The sequence below is a fragment of the Saccopteryx leptura genome, chromosome 6, assembly GCF_036850995.1.
Source record: "Saccopteryx leptura isolate mSacLep1 chromosome 6, mSacLep1_pri_phased_curated, whole genome shotgun sequence".
NCBI lineage: Eukaryota > Metazoa > Chordata > Mammalia > Chiroptera > Emballonuridae > Saccopteryx > Saccopteryx leptura.
In genome coordinates this window covers 160,412,912-160,433,837 of record NC_089508.1, presented here as the reverse complement: position 1 = coordinate 160,433,837, position 20,926 = coordinate 160,412,912, and the positions used below count along the sequence as shown (strand labels likewise).

Below are 20,926 nucleotides of genomic sequence, written 5' to 3'. Positions count from 1 at the left end.
AACTAAAGAGAATAGCATGACAATGGTTTGCTACTCAATATATGGCCCCTATATCAACTATTCAGCATTAGCGGGGAGCCTGTTAGAAGAATCTTGGGCCCCAATTCAGACCTATTGAATCAGAATCTGCATTTTAACAAGATCTCCAGGTGATCAGTATGCAGATTAAACTTTGAAAGCACTGATATATTGGACCCCCAGTTACCCATCACCCAATACTCATGGCCAGTCTTGTTTTATCTATACCCACCACCACTCCCAGAGGAATATTTAAAGCAATTCCCCCAAAATGGAGAATAAATTATTATCATCTAATTAATGTTCAAATTCCCATAAATAACCAAATTTTGAGATCCTTTGTATTGTGATAAGGATTAATGCCAAAAGATAATTCAACTCTCTGCTTTCCCTAAAAGGAATTTCCTTTACTTACATAACCTAGCGTCTTAGAGAGCTGCACGCTAAAAGGGAGATCTTATTGGAAAAGCTCTTGTAAGGGGCAAATACCGCTTAGCATAAATACATACACCCGTCTCGTCCCAGCATGCTCCAGCAGAAGGCTAGCAAACCAAGAGGGAAAAGTCCGTATAATACATGAGAAAGAAGCAAGGAAAAAGAAACATCTAAAACACCCTCCTACCCAAACTAATTCCTCCAAGTATTAACTTAATGAGTGGACAATCTTGGCGAGGAGCAATTTAAATCTCCCGGGGTCGAAGGGGCTGAGCAAAGGGAAAAAAGCTCAAAAAAGGTGAGGTGATTGGCCACAGGGAAAGCCGCTGGTACTCCTGACTTTTGTGGGCCGGGGTTGACCTCCGGCCGCATGCCGTTGGGCCAATCGACATCCTGCTTTGGCTGCGGGGCGGGGCAAGTTGTGCTCCTTTCAGCGCAAGCTCACGCCTCTGTGATGTACGAGCCAAACGATTGGCTTGGGGGGGGGGTGTCTGAGAGGGTGTGCGGTGATTGGCTGCCGCATCTTAAAGGCTAGGTTATTGGGAGGGCGGGAGGTTTGAACCGTCAAGGCTTGTGGCTGTTGCTCTTCCTGCTCAGAGGCTCTAACGTCTACCGTCTGAGGAAAGAAGCAGCAAGGCCTGACCCGAGCCAATTCAGTCGGGAAGCAAAACATTGCCTCCTTTCCCCAGACTTCCTTTAACTCTCCTCAAGTCTTCACTTGTCATTGACCACTCCCCCACGTCCCTTTCTCCTGAAGGTAAATTCAGACTGAAACCTGAGGTAAGACCGGAGCCATCTCCGCTGGACTCACGAAGGCCCGTTTCCCCTTCAGTCAGAGCCCGCAGACGGAACCTCAGGGGACCTCGGGTTTTGTAGCAAGTGAGGAGACTTGAATTCCTTCGGGTCAGGAGTCTCGAGCTGTGTGGCTCCGAACAACTCAAAGCCTTTCCATTCCCGCTTTCAAGTGCTGGGGTTTCCTCTAGGGTAAAAATTCAGGTTCCAGGGAAAAGACCAGGCCGTTTTCGGGCAAGTGCCATTTAACCTTGAAGCCAGGCTGTGATCGAGCGTTTGGAGGTGCCCGCCCCCCAATACTGGCCCGCTTGGCTGCTGCTGGGAAGGGCGGAGGTCGTCAGAGCTGGACGGCCTGTGCTGTCCCGGGCAGGTGTCGCGCTCCGCTTCGCTAGGTGTCATTTCTTCCCAGGGAGGAGTCAGAGCCTTTGCTTGCAGCGCTCGTTTCATCCTCGAAAGAGGAGGGAAGTCCGGGCGCAGGACCCAGTTTCCGGTCCCGTCGGAGGAGGATCTTAAACCTGCTCCTGGAGAGAGACACCTAACCGCCTGTTCAGATCTCCCTCGAACTCCGGGGTACAGATGCTCTGTTGGTTGCGCAGACCTAAACATTCTGTCTGGGTAAATCCACTCTTCACACCTTGTCGTCTTTGCTTTGCTGAACGGTTTCTGAGTGTCTGTCTGAGGCCTTGACTAACCGTGTGACCCTTTTGACTCTCGGGCTTCTTTTCTGTGACGTTGAAATAATCTCTTCCTATCTTATTAAGATCGTGTGAGAATCAAATGATGTGCTGTCTGGGAAAAGTCTTTGGAAACTCTATTGCATTATACGAGTTAGTCACCTAATTAGTATTAACATTAGTGTTATTGTACTTTAAATTTTGGCCGTACCGTGGCGTCATGCCTCAACTAGCACAATCGGAGAACTATAGACTTGAGGAGCACTAGAGACTCCAGGGAGAAATCAAATCTGTGGGCTCATGGTTGTAAAGGGCAGAAGATGTGGGGTCAAGACCCCCTTCAGTCAATAAGTTTTGATTCTCAAACACAAAAAACAAAACAAACCCCTACTGTCTCAGTATGTTGGTGAGGAGAAAAATTAGTCCAGATTACTGGAGTAGGGAAAAGATAGGAGATTTTTCTTAGCTGAGACTGAAATAATTCCAAAAGCAATTGGGTTTATTTGGACATTGTTCAGGTTATGTGGTAATCATTGAGGGGTGTTCCAAATTGAGGATAACATGATCTTTGCCTTTTAGGAACATTACATCACAATGGGAATATTGATGTACTATTCTTATGTCTCAACAGAGGTACCCCAAAACGTTGCCTTGATCTTTCGAATTTTAGCAGTGGGGAGATGTCTGCCACTCAGCCTTCCACTCCTGCAGACCTTGATGGAACTGGAAGGGAGAAGGGAGGTAAAGGTTTCAAGGGAATACCTTTTTTTTTTTTTGTATTTTTCTGAAGCTGGAAACGGGGAGAGACAGTCAGACAGACTCCCGCATGCGCCCGACCGGGATCCGACCGGGATCCACCCGGCACGCCCACCAGGGGCAACGCTCTGCCCACCAGGGGGCGATGCTCTGCCCCTCCGGGGCGTCGCTCTGCTGCGACCAGAGCCACTCTAGCGCCTGGGGCAGAGGCCAAGGAGCCATCCCCAGCGCCCGGGCCATCTTTGCTCCAATGGAGCCTTGGCTGCGGGAGAGGAAGAGAGAGACAGAGAGGAAGGAGGAGGGGTGGAGAAGCAAATGGGCGCTTCTCCTGTGTGCCCTGGCCGGGAATCGAGCCCGGGTCCCCCGCACGCCAGGCCGACGCTCTACCGCTGAGCCAACCGGCCAGAGCGGGAAAGAATAACTTTTAAGGGAGAGGTCGGAGTAGTGAGATAGACATGGAAGATGGTCAAGGGAGGTGGAGAACCTTGAAGTTGGAATTCTGTGGGTACCTATAGGATTTTTGAGTGATCAAGCCAATGGGAAGAGAAAAATAATAACATTAACAGGAGTCACTTTGCATTTGAAAATTTTAGACAGAAGGGAATATTTTGTTGACTGATGGATGGTCTGAATTGAAACACAGTGAATGATGAGAATGAAAGTAGTAGTTAAGATGAGAAGTTTTATTATCTAGCCTAATATCAGCCGAGGCAAAGAAACCAAAATAAATACTTTGTCAGCTAGTTATTGTGGGTTTTTTTTTTGTTTTTTTGGGAGGTTTTTTTTTAGTTAGTTATTGTGTTTTTGTAGGGTTTGAGCCCTAAAGGTATATGTTTTACTAGTCAACCACTTTAGTATTTGTTCTAATTTCAGATTTCCTGAGTGATAAACATTCTTTTCTATTCATGAAAAATCTCTCTAGCTGAATGCATTGTTTCCCAGCGTTTTGTTTTTCAGTAACATTTAATTCTTAAGATTCTATTAAATTGTACCTTGTACCATGAAATGGGTTCCTATCAAGAGCCTTTGTATTCAGAAGGTCAGCTTTAAAATTAATATGGCTTACTGGTAATGAAGAAAATCGGAAGGAAAAACAAGATGTATGGACAAGGATAACTTCATATCTGATTGCAGGTCCCTTGGTTTTTTTAGGACCTCGGGAAATACAGTTAGCTCGGATGTAAGTTCTTTTGCCAAACAAACCTGCTAAAGCCTTTCAGCCCTGGCACGGAGATTTTATCCTATGAAAATACTGCCGAGTATAGAACATTTCACTTTGAGTGTAATGGACTTGGAGGCCCAGCTCCTTTCCTTGCAAGATTTTTAAGGTTCCCAGAGTGTTGTGAAAATGAAGGCTATTCACCCTGTTAAAGTTAATTTTCTCCCCTCCAAGTACTAACCAAGCCCGACCAACTTTCTAAATAAAATTAAAAAGAAAAAAGAAAATGAAAGCTATTTATTTTAACCATCAAATACAATTGATATTATCTTTAAAAATGATATACTTCACATAGACATAGGCATGCATGGGAGTAGTGCTGTATTTTAGTGGTTAAAAGTACCTAGTCTAGCCTCTAGCATCAGTGTCTGGATTCCAGTGGCTTACTACTTCACCAACTGTAACTCTGACAAGTTTCTTATCTTCATTGCACCTCAGTTTCTTTATTAATAATAAAGAACCAATAATAATAGAAATAATTGCATTTCTTATAAACAGCTATTATAAGGAAAATTTAATCCTTAGCGCCTATCAAACAAAGATCTTAGTGTTCAGTCATGGGATACTCACGGAATAAAAAATTATTTTAATTCAACTTCTTAAACTTATTGTGCCTGACCAGGCAGTGGCGTAGTGGATAGAATGTCAGACTGGCATGCGGAGGACCCAGGTTCGAGACCCCAAGGTCGCCAGCTTGAGCGCGGGTTCTACTGGTTTGAACAAAGCTCACCAACTTGGACCCAAGGTTTGCTGGCTTGAGCAAGGGGTTACTCGGTCTGCTGTAGCCCCACGGTCAAGGCACACATGAGAAATCAATCGATGAACAACTAAGGTGTCGCACGAAAAACTAATGATTGATGCTTCTCATCTCTCTCTATTCCTGTCTGTCTGTCCCTATCTGTCCCTCTCTCTGACTCTGTTAAAAAACAAACAAACAAACAATTTATTGTAAGTTTTCTATTTGACTGTTTTAATCTTTTTAGAACTTTATCCTTTGATGTTTAGGTGAATTACATGCTACTTTAGTGCACTAGGGAAGATTTTCCATGACTATTTTATTGATACGTATGAAAATTCACTTTGTATTGCTTGTATTTTCTTTGAATTGCTTAAAATTTCCTAACCCATGAAGACCAAATTAACTCCTGGAAGGGGTAATAGAAATTCATTAAAAAAAAAAAATTCAATTCTCAATAGTCAATGCTGGAAAATTAGTAAATTACAAATTGTGTCTGCATAAGATGTAGGACAAACTCATCATCTCTGATGAATGTCTATATATACATGTGGTTATGCACCCTACATATTGTTATTTGAAAAAACATATCAATTAGGTATGGGGATTCTAGAATGTGAGAAAGGAAAAGTTGGAATGCCCCAAGCCACTGATGAATAACCAAACAGTATTTGGGACTAACCTGACTGGCATTTTTGTTGTTGTTAATCTGCAGGAATCTTTACCAGCACCTTATAAAATGCAGCCCAGTGAGTAGCTCCTTTTTCTTGGATTTGGGTTTGTTTCTCAGGTGGAAGACAGAGGGTTTACAGCTCACCTGTGGCCAGAGGTTGCTAGATGTTCTTAGAAAACCATCTCTTATAGGTACAGCTGCTTTGTAGCACTCCGAATGCTTTGGACCATGGCAACAGGAAGCAAAATGCATTAAGTAGCTCATCCACAAATAAGGAAAATGTGAGTGTTTAATGGAAAGCTAAATACATTACCAGTTTTCTTTGAATGAAACAAGTCATCGGTATCATGAGACCTCAAGCTCGACAAACAAACATCATTGCTATGGGAAAAAAAATTGTTTATGGTTTGTTTTTGTTTTTTCTCTTTAAGGGTTAATCATAGAATAGAAACCTAGCTCCAAGTCTGCATAGTAGCTCGTCATTATACTTGTTTCACTGATTGGTTTAAGGACAGAAATCTCTGTTATTGTTGTCTAAGGAATTTAGGACTTTTTCAAAAAAGCAGATAGGAATAATGTACATAACTTGTTTACAGACTATGCTTGGTTTCATGTACAAATCTAAAGTTCTTAATTTCTTATTTCTCCTTTAATCTAGCTTGTTAATCCTTCTTCTGAGAGAGCCATGATTGTTTTTGGTCTGAGCTTCAGGCCATCCTTGAGTTCCAAGTTGAAACTGACCTTTCCAAAACTGCCTAATCATTAAGATAATTCTCTAACTAATCTCTCCAGCTAATCTTCCTAGCCATCTTTTTCTTCTTCCTGCCTTCATCCTTTCCTCCACGTCAGTGTCCATAAAATATAGCTACTATTATCATTTTCTTACAGTAACTAAATTATGCCCATTTTGGCTGTCCTAATCAGCTTTTTTATTCCCCTTTTTTCTTTTTTCTTTTTTGTACATTTAATACTGTCCTTTTTTTTTTTTGGTTTTTTTTACAGAGAGAGAGTCAGAGAGAGGGATAGACAGGGAGAGACAGACAGGAACAGAGAGATGAGAAGCATTAATCATTAGTTTTTCGTTGCGGGTTGCAACACCTTAGTTGTTCATTGATTGCCCTCTCATATGTGCCTTGACTGTGGGCCTTCAGCAGACCGAGTAACCCCTTGCTCGAGCCACCGACCTTGGACTCAAGCTAGTGTGCTTTTAGTGTGCTTTTGCTCAAACCAGATGAGCCCGCGCTCAAGCTGGCGACCTTGAGGTCTCGAACCTGGGTCCTCCACATCCCAGTCCGACGCTCTATCCACTGCGCCACTGCCTGGTCAGGCTAATACTGTCCTTTTAATCTTCCTTTACTTTTTAAAAATCTCACCACCTCCTCCCCAGTTAGACTCCCTTTTTCCTTCTTTCCTTTGGTTTGTGATTATAAAATTACTATCCTACGAAGCAAATTACATAACATACATCAAATTCAAACCATAATTTTTTAAAAATTTTATTTAGAAAATTAACGTTAACAGGATGACATTGATCAATAACAGCACATAGGTTTCAGGTAAACATTTCTATAGCATGTTTGAATTGTTGATTACGTTGTATACCCATCACCCAAAGTCAAATCATTTTACATCACTTTATATTGTCCCTCTTTACACTCTTCCCCCCATCCCCTCTCCCAAACCATAATTTTTATCTTCATGATGTAGGGTTAACTTTGATTACACTTAATGTGTTCTGAGGGTTATGCATTGCTTCATCAAATGCAATGTATTTGGAAGGGCCTACTGACACTTCTCTTCCTCCAGCTAATGTAATTTTTCTTATGCAGGACAACACTTTGGATCCCTTGAAATGGTGGGTGCCCAGGAACGTTAAGTTTCAAAAGAAATCAAGGGGGCCTTACATGTCTCCCCTTTCTCTACTGGTGAGTCACTAGACACCGTCAAGGATCAGCTGATGTATTGTGGTGTATGGTATCGTAGATCTAGATATATGACCCTTTGAATTTTTCTAAGCTGTCCTGAATGAGACAAGATGTTGGAAAAGTAATGTTTGAGCAGGGAAAGGGAGGAGAGGTATGTCTTCTGATTTTTTTTTAAACAAAGATATTTATTTTTAAAGACTATTCATTTTAGAGAGGAGAGAGAGAGAGAGAGAGAGAGAGAGAGAGAGAGAGAGAAGGGAGGGAGGAGCAGGAAGCATCAGTTCCCATATATGCCTTGACCAGGCAAGCCCAAGGTTTCCAACCAGCAACCTCAGTGTTCCAGGTGGACACTTTATCCATTGTGCCACCACAGGTCAGGCTGATCTTTTTTTTTTACAGAGACAGAGAGAGAGTCAGAGAGAGGGATAGACAGGGACAGACAGACAAGGACGGAGAGAAGCATCAATCATTAGTTTTTCATTGCGCGTTGCAACACCTTAGAACACCTGTTCATTGATTGCTTTCTCATATGTGCCTTGACTGCGGGCCTTTAGCAGACTGAGTAACCCCTTGCTGGAGCCAGCGACCTTGGGTCCACGCTGGTGAGCTTTTGCTCAAACCAGATGAGCCCATGCTCAAGCTGGCGACCTCAGGGTCTCGAACCTGGGTCCTCAGCATCCCAGTCCAATACTCTATCTACTGTGCCACCACCTGGTCAGGCTCTTTTTTTTTTTTTTTTCTTAAGATTTTTTATTTTTTGATTTTACAGAGGAGGGGGAGCATGGAGAGAGAACTATCAAATTATAGTTGCTTCGCCCTGGCCGGTTGGCTCAGTGGTAGAGCGTCGGCCTGGTGTGCAGAAGTCCCGGGTTCGATTCCCGGCCAGGGCACACAGGAGAAGCGCCCATCTGCTTCTCCACCCCTCCCCCTCTCCTTCCTCTCTGTCTCTCTCTTCCCCTCCCGCAGCCGAGGCTCCATTGGAGCAAAGATGGCCCGGGCGCTGGGGATGGCTCCTTGGCCTCTACCCCAGGTGCTAGAGTGGCTCTGGTCGCAACAGAGCAACACCCGGGAGGGGCAGAGCATCACCCCCTGGTGGGCAGAGCATCGCCCCCTGGTGGGCGTGCCCGGTGGATCCCGGTCGGGCGCATGCGGGAGTCTGTCTGACTGTCTCCCTGTTTCCAACTTCAGAAAAATACAAAAAAATAAAAAAAGAAATATGTGTACAGTTTTACAAAGTTGAAGTCATATCATATTTATAACTTAAAAATATTTTAAAAATTTATAGACTGATTTTACAGAAAGAGAAAAGGAGAGAGAGAAACATTGATTTGTAGTTCCACTTATCTATGCACTCATTGGTTGATGTTTTAATACTTTTTCATTTTTTATAGTTTTTATTTTTATTTACTTTTTTAGTGAAAGACAGAAACAGACAAACAGAAAGGGAGCGAGATGAGAAGCATCAACTCGTAGTTGCATCCCTTTAGTTGCTTATTGATTGCTTCTCACGTGTGCCTTGATGGGGGGGGAGGCTTCAGCTGAGCCAGTGACCCCTTGTTCAAGCCAGTGACCTTGGGCTCAAGCCAGCGACCATGAGAACCAGTTGATGATCCCATGCTCAAACTGTCAAGCCTGCACTCAAGCTGGTGAGCCTTCACTCAAGCTGGCAACCTCTGGGTTTCAAACCTAGGTCCTCAGCATCCCATGTTGACACTCTATCCATTGTGCCACCATGTGGCACAGAAGCATTTAGGTCTTTTGTGTGTGTGTATGTGACAGAGACAGAGGGACAGACAGACAGGAAGGGAGAGAGATGAGAAGCATCAACTCTTTATTGCGGCACCTTAGTTGTTCATTGATTGCTTTCTCATGTGTGCCTTGGCCAGGAGGCTACAGCAGACCCCAAGTGACCCCTTGCTTAAGCCAGCGACCTTGGGCTCAAGCTGGTGAGCCTTGCTCAAACCAGATGAGCCTGCGCTCAAGCTGGCAACCTCAGGGTTTTGAACCTGGGTCTTCTGCATCTCAGTCCGATGCTCTATCCACTGTGCCACTGCCTGGTCAGGCAGTCTTTGATTCATTTTGAGTTAATTTTTGTATATGGTATAAGGTAAGTGTCCTGGGTAATTAATAATATTATCAATATACTTGGCAGGACAATGGAAACTTGCTGGACAGTGAAATGAAGTATCTAGGCAGTCCTATCACAGTTCCAAAATTGGATAAAAATCCAAAACTAGGAAGAGACCAGGCAGAGGAGATTTCAGATGATTTGATGGAGTTTTCCCTGGATGATCCAGAAGATGCCAAGGTAAAGTGTTCTCTGATAGTATCTTTATATTTTCATTCCTCCGTCCTTTTTTTTGTTTGCATTTTTCCGAAGCTGGAAACGGGTAGGCAGTCAGACAGACTCCCGCATGTGCCTGACCGGGATCCACCCCGCACGCCCACCAGGGGCGATGCTCTGCCCCTCTGGGGCTTTGCTCTGTTGCATCCAGAGCCATTCTAGCACCTAAAGCAGAGGCCACAGAGCCATCCTCAGCGCCCGGGGCCAACTTTGCTCCAATGGAGCCTTGGCTGTGGGAGGGGAAGAGAGAGACAGAGAGGAAGGAGAGGGGGAGGGGTGGAGAAGCAGATGGGCGCTTCTCCTGTGTGACCTGGCCGGGAATCGAACCCGGGACTCCTGCACACCAGGCTGACGCTTTACCACTGAGCCAACCGGCCAGGGCCTTTTTTTATTTTTTTAAAAAATAGATTTTAGAGAGAAAGAGAGAGGAAGGAGGAGAGAGAGAGAAACACTGGCCTGCTGTTCCACTCATTCATGGTTTTCGTGTATTCCTTAGTTGATTCTTTTTTTTTTTTTTTTTTTTTTTCTTAGTTGATTCTTGCACGGGCCCTGACTGGGAATCGAACCTGCAACCTTGGCATATTGATAATTTAGCTACCTGGGCAGGGCCATTCCTTCATTCTGGTTTTTTCTTTTTTTTCTTTTTAAAAAGAGAGAGAAAAACATTGGTTTGTTGTTCCACCCATCTATGTATTCATTGGTAGATTCCTGTGTGTGCCTTAAACCAGGGTTTGAACCTACAACCTTGCCATATTAGGACAACACTCTAAACAACTGAGCTTTCTGGCTAGGGCCATTCCTTCATTCATAAATGAACAATAGTGCATATCTAATATATTGCAATAACTTTACTAAGTGGTAGGTCTGCAGAGATCAAGAAGACATGGTCTGCCTGACCTGCGGAAGCACAGTGAATAAAGCGTCGACCTGGAACACTGAGGTTGCTGGTTTGAAACCATGGGCCTGCCTGGTCAAGGCACATATGGGAGTTGATGCTTTGTGTGCCTCCCCCCTTCTTTCTCTCCTCTCTCTTTTATTCTCTCTCTCTCTCCTCTCTAAAATGAATAAATAAAATCTTTAAAAAAAGAAAAGAAATCTCTAAAAAAAAAAGAAGAAGAAGAAGACATGGTCTCTATACTGTAACTTTTTTTTTTTTATACAGTGACAGAGAGAGAGTCAGAGAGAGGGACAGACAGACAGGAACAGAGAGAGATGAGAAACATCAATCATTAGTTTTTCGTTGAGACACCTTAGTTGTTCATTGATTGCTTTCTCATATGTGCCTTGACCATGGGGTTACAGCAGACCGAGTAACCCCTTGCTCGAGCCAGCGACCTTGGGTCCAAGCTGGTGAGCTTTTTGCTCAAACCAGATGAGCCCACACTCAAACTGGTGACCTTGGGGTCTCAAACCTGGATCGTCTGCGTCCCAGTCGGACGCTCTATCCACTGCGCCACCGCCTGGTCAGGCATGGTCTCTACACTGTAATGGCTACCATGGGACTCTTCTTTCTGCTGGGTAAGCAGTTCTACTTAGTACCTTGAGCAGATTACCATTAGTGTAATCTGGTGTAAGTGATAATGGTAATGAATGCAATATACCTATTAATTTATTCACTAAATGCTGAGGATACAGCCCTGGCCAGATAGTTCAGTTGATTAGAGCGTCATCTGGATATGCCAAAGTTGTGAGTTTGATCCATGGTCAGTGCACATATAAGAATTAACCAATGAATATATTAATAAGTGGAACAACAAACCAATGTTTCTCTCTCTCTCCTCCCCCTTTCTCTTTTTCTCTAAAATCTATAAATTTAAAATTTTTAAAAATATGCTGGGGATACAGTAGTGACCACAACGACACAAGAAGTCCCTGCTCTCACAGAGCCTGCATTCCACTCAGGAGGAAACAGACAAGTAAACAAATAACATTTATAATATGGCAGATGGCAAAAAAGCAGGGCAAGAACAGTAAGTATCTGGATTGGATGGTACAGTCCACTGATAGGTTGCATAGATTAGAGAAGACCTCTCTGAGAGTAATATTTGAACAGACATTTGAAGCAGCGAGGGCAAACTTATCAGGAGGAATGAGTAATTTGAGGCAGAAAGTAAAGCAAGTGCAATGCCCCTGAAGTTGGAGTGTGCTTGGCATATTCATGGAACAGCAATAAGCCAGTAGTATGGCTGGAGTGTAGAGGCAAGTGTACAGTGATAGATGAAAGCAGATAGCAGACAGCAGGAGGACAGATCATAGGGTCTTATTGGTCATTGTCAAGACTGAAAAGAAAAAAAGGCTGACTCTGGCCTGACCAGGCAGTGGTACAATAGATAGAAAGTTGGACTGGGATGCAGAAGACCCAGGTTTGAAGCCCCAAAGTTGCCGTCTTGAGTGTGGGCTCATTCGACTTGAGCATAGGCTCACCAGCTTGAGCGCAGGGTTGCTGGCTTGGGCATGAGATCATAGACATGACCCCATGGTCGCCGGCTTGAGCCCAAGGTTGCTGGCTTGAGCAAAGGGTCACTGCTCGGCTGGAGACCCCTGGTCAAGGCACGTATGAGAAGCAATCAATGAATAACTAAAGTGCTGCTACTATAAGTTGATTCTTCTTATCTCTGCCTTGTCTGTCTGTCTGTCTCTTAATAAAAAAAAAAACCCAATTAACTCACATGGAAGAATCTTGTCTGTTCCTGCAGTATTTCTCCTTTCCTGTATTAACAATTTTCTCCTTTCCTCTGGTTTTTGACGTTTTTGGTATCAGGACTCCTTAACAATCTTTTTTTTTCCCTTTCAATTTTATTTTGTATTGGTTTCAGATGTTACCATCTTAAAATTATCGAGAACCTTTTGCCTTGTGCCATATCTTACAGAAAAAGCATCCAGTTTTTCTCCAATGAGTATGATGTTAGCTATAGATTTCTTGAGATGCCAGTTATCAGGCTGGAGGAGAGTTCTATTCCTACTTTGCTGAGAGATTTTTAGCAGAAACATACTAGATTTTGTCAAATACTTTGCATCTCAAGATAATCACATGAGTTTTCTTTTTAACCTATTAATATGGTGAATACATTGCTTTTCAAATGTTAAAACAACCTTGCATTCCTGTGATAACCTTATTTGGTCATGGTATATTATCCTTTATATATATATTTTTATTTTGATTTGCTAAAATTTTGTTGAGAATTTTTGTGTCTATGTTCATGAGAGATGTTGATTTTTATTGTTTTGTTTTCCTTGTAATATCTTTGATATTATTATCAGTGTAATGATGTCATCATTTGGAAAGAATTCTCTTTTTTAATTTTCTGGAAGGGTTGTGTAGAATTGATTTTTATTTCTTTTTTTTAAATGTTAGGCAGAATTCATCAGTGAAGCCATTGGGCCTGGGGTTTTCTTTGTGGGAAGTTTTTAAATTACTAATTCATTGTCTTTATTTTTTGTAGTTATAGTCAGATTTTTCTGTTTCTTCTTGAGACAGTTTCAGTGGTTTTTTTTTAGGAATTTGCACATTTCATCTAAGTTTTCTCATTTATTGATAGTATAGAGTTGTTTACAGTATTCCCTTATGATCTTTTTATTATTTCTGTAAGGTTGGTAGTAATGTCCTTTCTTTCATTCCTGATTTTAGTAATTTGAGTCATCTCTTTTTTTCCTTCAGTCTTGCTGAAAGGTTTATCAATTTTGTTGGGGTATTTTTTTTCTCAAAATCTTTGGTTCTGTTGTTTTTCTCTATTTTTTTATTCTCTACTTCATAACGTTTTACTATAATCTTTTTTATTTCCTTCCTTCTGCTTTTTTTTTCTCTTTTGTAACTCAGTGAGAGGAGGGGAGGCAGAGAAACAGACTCCCACATGTGCCCCAACCGGAATCCACCTGGCAAGCCAACTAGGGGGCGATGCTCTGCACATCTGGGACATTGCTCTTTTGCTCAGCAACTGAGGCGGAGGCCATGGAACCATCCTCAGTGCCTGTGGCCAACTTGCTTCAAATGAGCCATGGCTGCGGGGGGTGGGAGGGAAGAGTGAGAGGGGAGAAGAGGAGAAGTGGAGAAGCAGATGGGTGCTTCTCCTGTGCACCCTGACCAGGAATCGAACCCAGGACATCCACATGTTGGGCCAATGTTCTACCACTGAGCCAACTTGCCAGGGCCCTGTTTGCTTGCTTTAGATTGAGTTTCTTATTTGGTGGAAGGTTAGCTCATTGATTTGAGATTTTCTTCTTCATTATAGACATTTATAGTTATGAATTTTCTTTTATTTTTAAAGGATTTTATTTATTGATTTCACAGAGAGGAGAGAGAGGAAGGGAGTCAGCTCATAGTTGCTTCACTTTAGTTGTTCGTTACTTGCTTGTTAATTTTTGTATGTGCCTTGACTGGACAAATCCAGGGTTTCGAACCGGTGATCTCAGTGTTACAGGTTGGCATTCTACCCATTGCACCATCATAGGTCAGGCATATGGCTATGCATTTTCATCTAAACACTGCTTTAGTTGCATACCATAAGTTTTTGTATAGTGTGCCTACCTTTTCATTTATCTCAAAAGTATTTTCTGATTTTCAGTGTGATTTTTTTGACCTATTGGTTATTAAGGAGTTTGTTGTTTAATTTACATATATTTGGGAATTTTCCAGATTTTTTCCTGTTATTAACTGTAATTATTCCATTGTGGTTAGAGAGCATACTTTGTATGATTTCAATATTTAAATATTTATTGAGGCTTATTTTATGACCTGGCATATATGGGCTATCCTAGAAAATGTTCTATGTGTTTTTGAGAAGAATGTATATTCTATTGTTGTTAGATACAGTGTTCTATCAATGTCTTTTAGGTCTAGTTGTTTTATAGTATTTGTTCAATTAGTTTTTTCAGCTAATAGTATGATACTAAGACCATCTTTGGTCTTGCCATTCTCACCAGGGCCTTTGCATTTGTTCCCTCAGCCTAGAAATTCTTCCATAGGCAACACATGATTGTCTCCACATTTCAGTCTTTTTTTTCCACATATGTCACCTTATCAGAAAGGCCTTTTCTAAAAAGCTTTCCAACCTTACATTCTTTCTATATTTTTATCCTTCTCTATTTTTTACTTAAAGTATTTACCACTACATAAAATACAAGAATGTATGCCTGACCTGTGGTGGCGCGGTAGATAAAGTGCCAACCTAGAATGCTGAGGTCGCTGGTTCAAAACCCTGGGCTTGCTGCTCCTCCCCCTTCTCTCTCTCTCTCTCTTTCTCTATCTCTCTCTCTCTCTCCTCCCTCTCTAAAATGAATAAATAAATTAAAACAATACAGAGTGTATTTGTTTCTTCCACTCTTCCTCCCTCCCTCCCTTTCTTCCTTCCTTTATTTATTTTAGTGAGAATAGGGGAGATAGACAGACTCCGTCATGCACCCCAACTGGGATCTACCCAGAAACCCCCATCTAGGGCTGATGCTTGAATCAACTAAGCTATCCTCAGCTCCTGAGGCTAACACTTGGACCAACTGAGCTATCCTCAGTGCCCAGGGCCAACAATCGACCCAGTCGAGCCACTGGCTGCGAGAGCAGAAAAGAAAGAAGGGGAGAGGAAGGGGAAAAGAAGCAGATGGTATGCCCTGATGGGGGTTCCAACCTGAGACTTCTGCACACTGGGCCAATGCTCTATGCACTGGGAAAACTGAACGAGGCCTTCTTCTATTCTTTTTTTATTGCTATGTCACCTACCAGGTACTCAAAAATGGTTAAGCAGGTATGTGGATATGGAAGTCTGGAAGTAAGAACAGAGGTCTTGACTAGAGATAGAAATTTGAGAGTCATCAGCATAGAGGAAAAATTTAAATTTATGGATGGAAAAAATCATCGATGGCAAGAGTAAAATGATAAAAAGTAACAGGATCTAGCCCTAATGAATCCAGCCCTAATGAATCTAGAACCTTAGAGATTTTATAAGTGAGGAGGCCCAACAAAAAAGACTGAGAAGGAGCAACAGAGAGGCAAAAGCATTATGGTTCTTTTAGTATAAGAGTTACCTACATTAGAACTAAACTAAAAAACTAGGAGGTTTTGCCTTTGAAGCCAAAAAAGAAAGGATTAGCCAACTCAGTGGAAGCCTCTGAGTTTCAGAAAAATAATTGCTAAAGATGCCTGTTACACATGGCCACATGAAGATTATTGATGACCTTCATAAGAGGAGTGGAGTTGTACATACAGTAGTGGGCCTATGTGTGTTGAGGCCATAAGGAAATGGTGCTTTCTCAGTTTACAAAATACTGTTTCTTTAAAAAAAAAATCTAAATATATTTGTCTGTTTTATAAAATCAGTATATGATAGTATAGAAAAAGCAAATAAACAAAAGAAGCTGTTGCAAATGCCAATAGTCCCAAAGGCCAGAGATAATTACTGTTAATGCTTGATGTATGTTCTTCCAGACACTTTTCTATGCAACCTTTTTCTTTTATTATTTACATGTTTATTTATTTATGACAGAGACAGACAGAGGGACAGACAGACCAGAAGGGAGAGAGATAAGCATCAATTCCATCAATTCCTTTTTTTTTTTTTTAACAGAGACAGAGAGAGGGATAGATAGGGACAGACAGGAACAGAGAGAGATGAGAAGCATCAATCATCAGTTTTTCATTGCGACACCTTAGTTGTTCATTGATTGCTTTCTCATATGTGCCTTGACTGTGGGCCTTCAGCAGACTGAGTAATCCCTTGCTCAAGCCATTACCTTGGGTCCAAGCTGGTGAGCTTTGCTCAAACCAGTTGAGCTTGCACTCAATCAAGCTGGTGTGCTCGGGGTCTCGAACCTGGATCCTTCCGCATCCCAGTCCGATGCTTTATCCACTGCGCCACCGCATGGTCAGGCTTTTTTTTTTTTTTTACAGAAACAGAGTCAGAAAGAGGGATAGATAGGGACAGACACAGAAACAGAGAGATGAGAAGCATCAATCATTAGTTTTTCGTTGCGACACCTTAGTTGTTCATTGATTACTTTCTCATATGTGCCTTGACCATGGGCTTTCAGCTGACTGAGTAACCCCTTGCGCAAGCCAGCAACCTTGGGTCCAAGTTGGTGAGCTTTGCTCAAACCAGATGAGCCCGCGCTCAAGCTGGTGACCTTGGGGTCTCGAGCCTGGGTCTTCCGCATCCCAGTCCAATGCTCTACCTACTGCACCACTGCCTGGTCAGGCAAGCATCAATTCTTTGTTGCAGCACCTCAGTTTCTCATTGATTGCTTTCTCATGTGCCTTGACTTGGGGGCTACAGAAGAATGAGTGACCCCCTTGCTCAATCCAGTAACCTGGGGCTCAAGCTGGTGAACCTTGTTGAAACCAGATGAACCCATGCTCAAGCTGACGACCTCAGGGTTTTGAACCTGGGTCCTCCGCATCCCAGTTTGATGCTCTATCCATTGCGCCACCGCCAGATCAGGCACAACTTTTTTTTTTTCTTTCTTTATTTTTTTGGTATTTTTCTGAAGCTGGAAACGGGGAGAGACAGACAGACTCCCGCATGCACCCGACCGGGATCCACCCGGCACGCCCACCAGGGGGCGACGCTCTGCCCCTCCGGGGCATTGCTCTGTGGCGACCAGAGCCACTCTAGCGCCTGGGGCAGAGGCCAAGGAGCCTCGGCTGCGGGAGGGGAAGAGAGAGACAGAGAGGAAGGAGAGGGGGAGGGGTGGAGAAGCAAATGGGCGCTTCTCCTGTGTGCCCTGGCCAGGAATCGAACCCGGGACTTCCACACGCCAGGCCGACGCCATACCACTGAGCCAACCGGCCAGGGCCGAAACCATTGATTTTTTTAAAGCATCTGGGGGTAGAAGGTCATTTAGAAAGAAGGACAATATATGAGTGTTTGATCTCAAATTTGGGTGTAGAAAACTTACTGTTGTTTCAGCTCTTTGATATTTCTAGGTATGTGTGCTGCCAACCGTTTCAGGGAGACACCAAGATCTGAAGTACATCAACCCAGAAACAGTAAGCAGATTTCTGGAAATGGTAACTGGTTATAAAAGCTACCATCTGGTCAGTTCTGTCCCTAAAATCCCCACTTCCAATAGTACTTCTGTCACTGTGTTCACTAACATACTCCTTATTCAACTGAAGCAGTATTAAAGGACTTACTTTTATCCCATTAAACAAATGATATATAATTTTTATGAAAGAAACAAAAATAAGAAAAAGTAAAAGAGGGCAAGAAAGGAAAGAAGGATATAAAGAAAAATTAAATGAAAGAAGAGCCTGACCTGTGGTGGTGCAGTAGATAAACCATTGACCTGGAATGTTGTCACTGGTTTGAAACCCTGGGCTTGCCCGGTCAAGGCACATATGGGAGTTGATGCTTCCTGCTCCTCCCCCCTTCTCTCTTTCCCTTCTCTCTCAAATAAATAAAGTCTTTTTTTTAAAAAGGCAAAAACCCCATAAGAAAATAAGTAAAAATCACTTAATTTGGGTGCATTTACATCCTGGTTTACATATTATAATTTCATTTATGCTTATTAGTACAGGGTAATTATTAATGCTGTTCTCTTTCACTTTGAAAAGTATCTCAGTTTGTGCAATAATATTTGGTCAACCTACCCATAATTTTGCCACCAGAGACAACTACTAGTAATATTTTCCTTATGGCCTTCCAGATGTTTTTCTGGTATATGCTTTATAAAAATAGGGTCATGATGAACATGTAATATTACAGTTAGCTTAGTGAGGCATTGTAAACATCATTCTATATCAGTAAAAAGATTGATCTATATTATCCTTTTAATGGCTATATAATATTCTGTTATACTGATGTGTAATTTATATAACCAAACCCCTGTTTTTTGGGGTTTTTTTTTAATGGTATTTTTTTTAATTTATTCATTTTAGAGAGGAGAGGGAGAGACAGAGAGAGAGAGAGAGAGAGAGAGGAGAGAGAGAAGGGGGGGAGGAGCTGGAAGCATCAACTCCCATATGTGCCTTGACCAGGCAAGCCCAGGGTTTCGAACCGGCGACCTCAGCATTTCCAGGTCGACGCTTTATCCACTGAGCCACCACAGGTCAGGCACCAAACCCCTGTTGTTGAATATTTAAATTATTTGTAAAATTTTAACCTAAAAATGCTGAGATGAATATTATTGTGCTACATTTTTTGTATACTTTCTGTTTATTTAAGATGTTAGAAAAGAAAAAAATGTATTAGAAAAGAAATTGCTGAGTCAAAGTGTATTAACATTTATTTTTATATGTATTTACAAAGTTTCCTCCAGAAAGGTAGAACCAATTTATACTCCTGCAAGTAGCTTGTTTCCTCCTCTGGGTAGTAAGCTTTTTCTTCTATATTCTTTTCTAAAAGAGTTGCTTTCTTCCTTTATATTGGAGGGTGGGGAACCATTTCCCATCTCTTGCAAAATCTGGCTCTCAAGCTGCCACCTGTGCCACTACAGAAGTCTTTGTGTGTCTTCTGAGAGACTGATTTCAGCCATGCCTGCCTCCAGATGAGTAGCTTCAGTATGGTTTTTCCTGGTATCCTGGCAATACCAGCTATTTTGGTTCTCTAAAAAGGCCACTTCCTATTCCATCCTCTTAGATAGGGTGGGGCTGAGCCACTGCCACATTTCAAATATAGGGGGACTTTGGAGGCTGGGCATACAGTGGAATCCTGGGGGACTGAAAGAAGTGTAAATTAGAAACTGTGTGACTGGCTCTTTTCTCCATTATAGTGACAGTGAGCAGGGTATTCAATCATAATTTTTGTGCAGGTGGCTGCCTTACTGTTGGGGAAATTCCAGGGTCTGATTGAGAAGTTTTATATCATCGATTGCCGCTATCCATATGAGTACCTGGGAGGACACATCCAGGTGAGGTTACATTGGGGATATTAGCAGAGGAAGGGTTGGAGATAGTTCTTTATTGAAAAGAGTCTATGAGCAAAGGGTCCTGTGAACTTTAGAACTAGGGTAGACATACATTTGGAACTTATCAAAGCTATAAGTCCTCATTGCTATTCTAATTCTGTGTACCTTGAACAATTTACTTTCCCCTTTTCTCCTAGACTAATCTCTCTTTTACGTAGGAGCTACAGGCTCTTACATGGAAATATTGATAAAAACATTATCCCAGGACTGAGAAGTACTTTGCAAACATTACTGCTTATAGACCTTTCTCACAATGATCCTGCACTTCAGTCAGTTTAGTTCTATGACCATTTATTGAGCAACTACTACATACCAAGCTCTTTGCCAGGCCCTCGGGGTAGATATGATACAAAGATAAAATTAGGTCTTTTCTCTGAAAGTGCTTTTAGTCTAGCTTCCTGGCCCAAATTCCTTAAGATGTACAGTGTTGACACTGTCCACAGTGTTGACACTGCCCTTGAGAAAATACTTATTTAAATTCTTTTACACGGAGCCTTCAACTTGTACAGTCAGGAAGAATTGTTTAACTTCTTTCTGAAGATGCCTATTGTCCCATTGGATACCCAGAAAAGAATAATCATTGTGTTCCACTGTGAATTCTCCTCAGATAGGGGTCCCCGAATGTGAGTGTTTGCATGGGGTAGGGCTGGTGATGGAAACTGAGCTTGAGTTGGGATTTACAAGAGAACCTTCCCAGACCAGTTCAGACAGAAACTGAATGAATGAATGCATGCTTCTACTGCAGTTTGAAGAATAGTTGGGAGGTGTAAGAAAGGGAATTTCTACAATTCAAAAGTTTGGAGCAGTGAAGGAAAAAAGATTGGGAATTAGGCACTAGTAGAGGGAAGGAGAAAGAATGGGGCTACTTAGATATGTTTTGCAAAAATAATAAGATCTCGAGGTCCTTTGGGGGTTAGCAGTAGTCTGTTCTTTCTCCCCTTCGCGTTGATTGGCCCATGGAATCCTGACCTTGCTTCTTTCTGCCCACCCATCTCTGGGCTTTCTCTAAAGGTGCCGCTCTCTGAGAAAAGAGGACAGGGCCCTGAACCAGTATCCAGCACTGTACTACCCAGAGCTATATATCCTCAAAGGGGGCTACAGAGATTTCTTTCAAGACTATATGGTAAAGGAAGGGGAATTTGGGGCAATGAGGGAGCCCAGACTTGGGGAACCAACTTTAGCATGTAACTCCCAGGGTTTGCAAGGGCCTCCAAGAAGAAATTACTGCTCCTTCTTAGCCACTACCAGGAGCCTCTCTGTTATGCTTAGCAGGCAGAGTTCAGGAACCTAGAAGATCCCTTACTTTGTTGCTGACCTTTCAGGTGCTGTGTGAACCACAGAGCTATTGCCCTGTGCATCCATCCCCATGACCATAAGGCAGAGCTGCTGAGGTGTCAAAGCCAGAACAGAGTGTGGGAAGGGGAGCGGCAGCTGCAGGAACAGATTGCCTTACTGGTGAAGGA

The 20,926-nt window shown here is 42.5% G+C and overlaps 1 protein-coding gene across 1 annotated transcript in view; it reads left to right on the top strand.

Annotated features, from left to right (window-relative positions):
- CDC25C (cell division cycle 25C) overlaps nt 1-20,926 on the top strand; it is a 25,808-nt gene extending 4,882 nt beyond the window's left edge. Inside the window, exons 4-15 of the mRNA XM_066343696.1 lie at nt 1,102-1,233; nt 1,655-1,860; nt 2,551-2,660; nt 3,828-3,855; nt 5,346-5,379; nt 5,495-5,584; nt 7,133-7,228; nt 9,381-9,536; nt 17,482-17,544; nt 19,308-19,406; nt 20,475-20,586; nt 20,786-20,926. Coding sequence (XP_066199793.1) covers nt 1,102-1,233; nt 1,655-1,860; nt 2,551-2,660; nt 3,828-3,855; nt 5,346-5,379; nt 5,495-5,584; nt 7,133-7,228; nt 9,381-9,536; nt 17,482-17,544; nt 19,308-19,406; nt 20,475-20,586; nt 20,786-20,796 — 1,137 coding nt within the window. The 3' untranslated portion in view covers nt 20,797-20,926. The remainder of the gene's footprint in view (nt 1-1,101; nt 1,234-1,654; nt 1,861-2,550; nt 2,661-3,827; nt 3,856-5,345; nt 5,380-5,494; nt 5,585-7,132; nt 7,229-9,380; nt 9,537-17,481; nt 17,545-19,307; nt 19,407-20,474; nt 20,587-20,785) is intronic.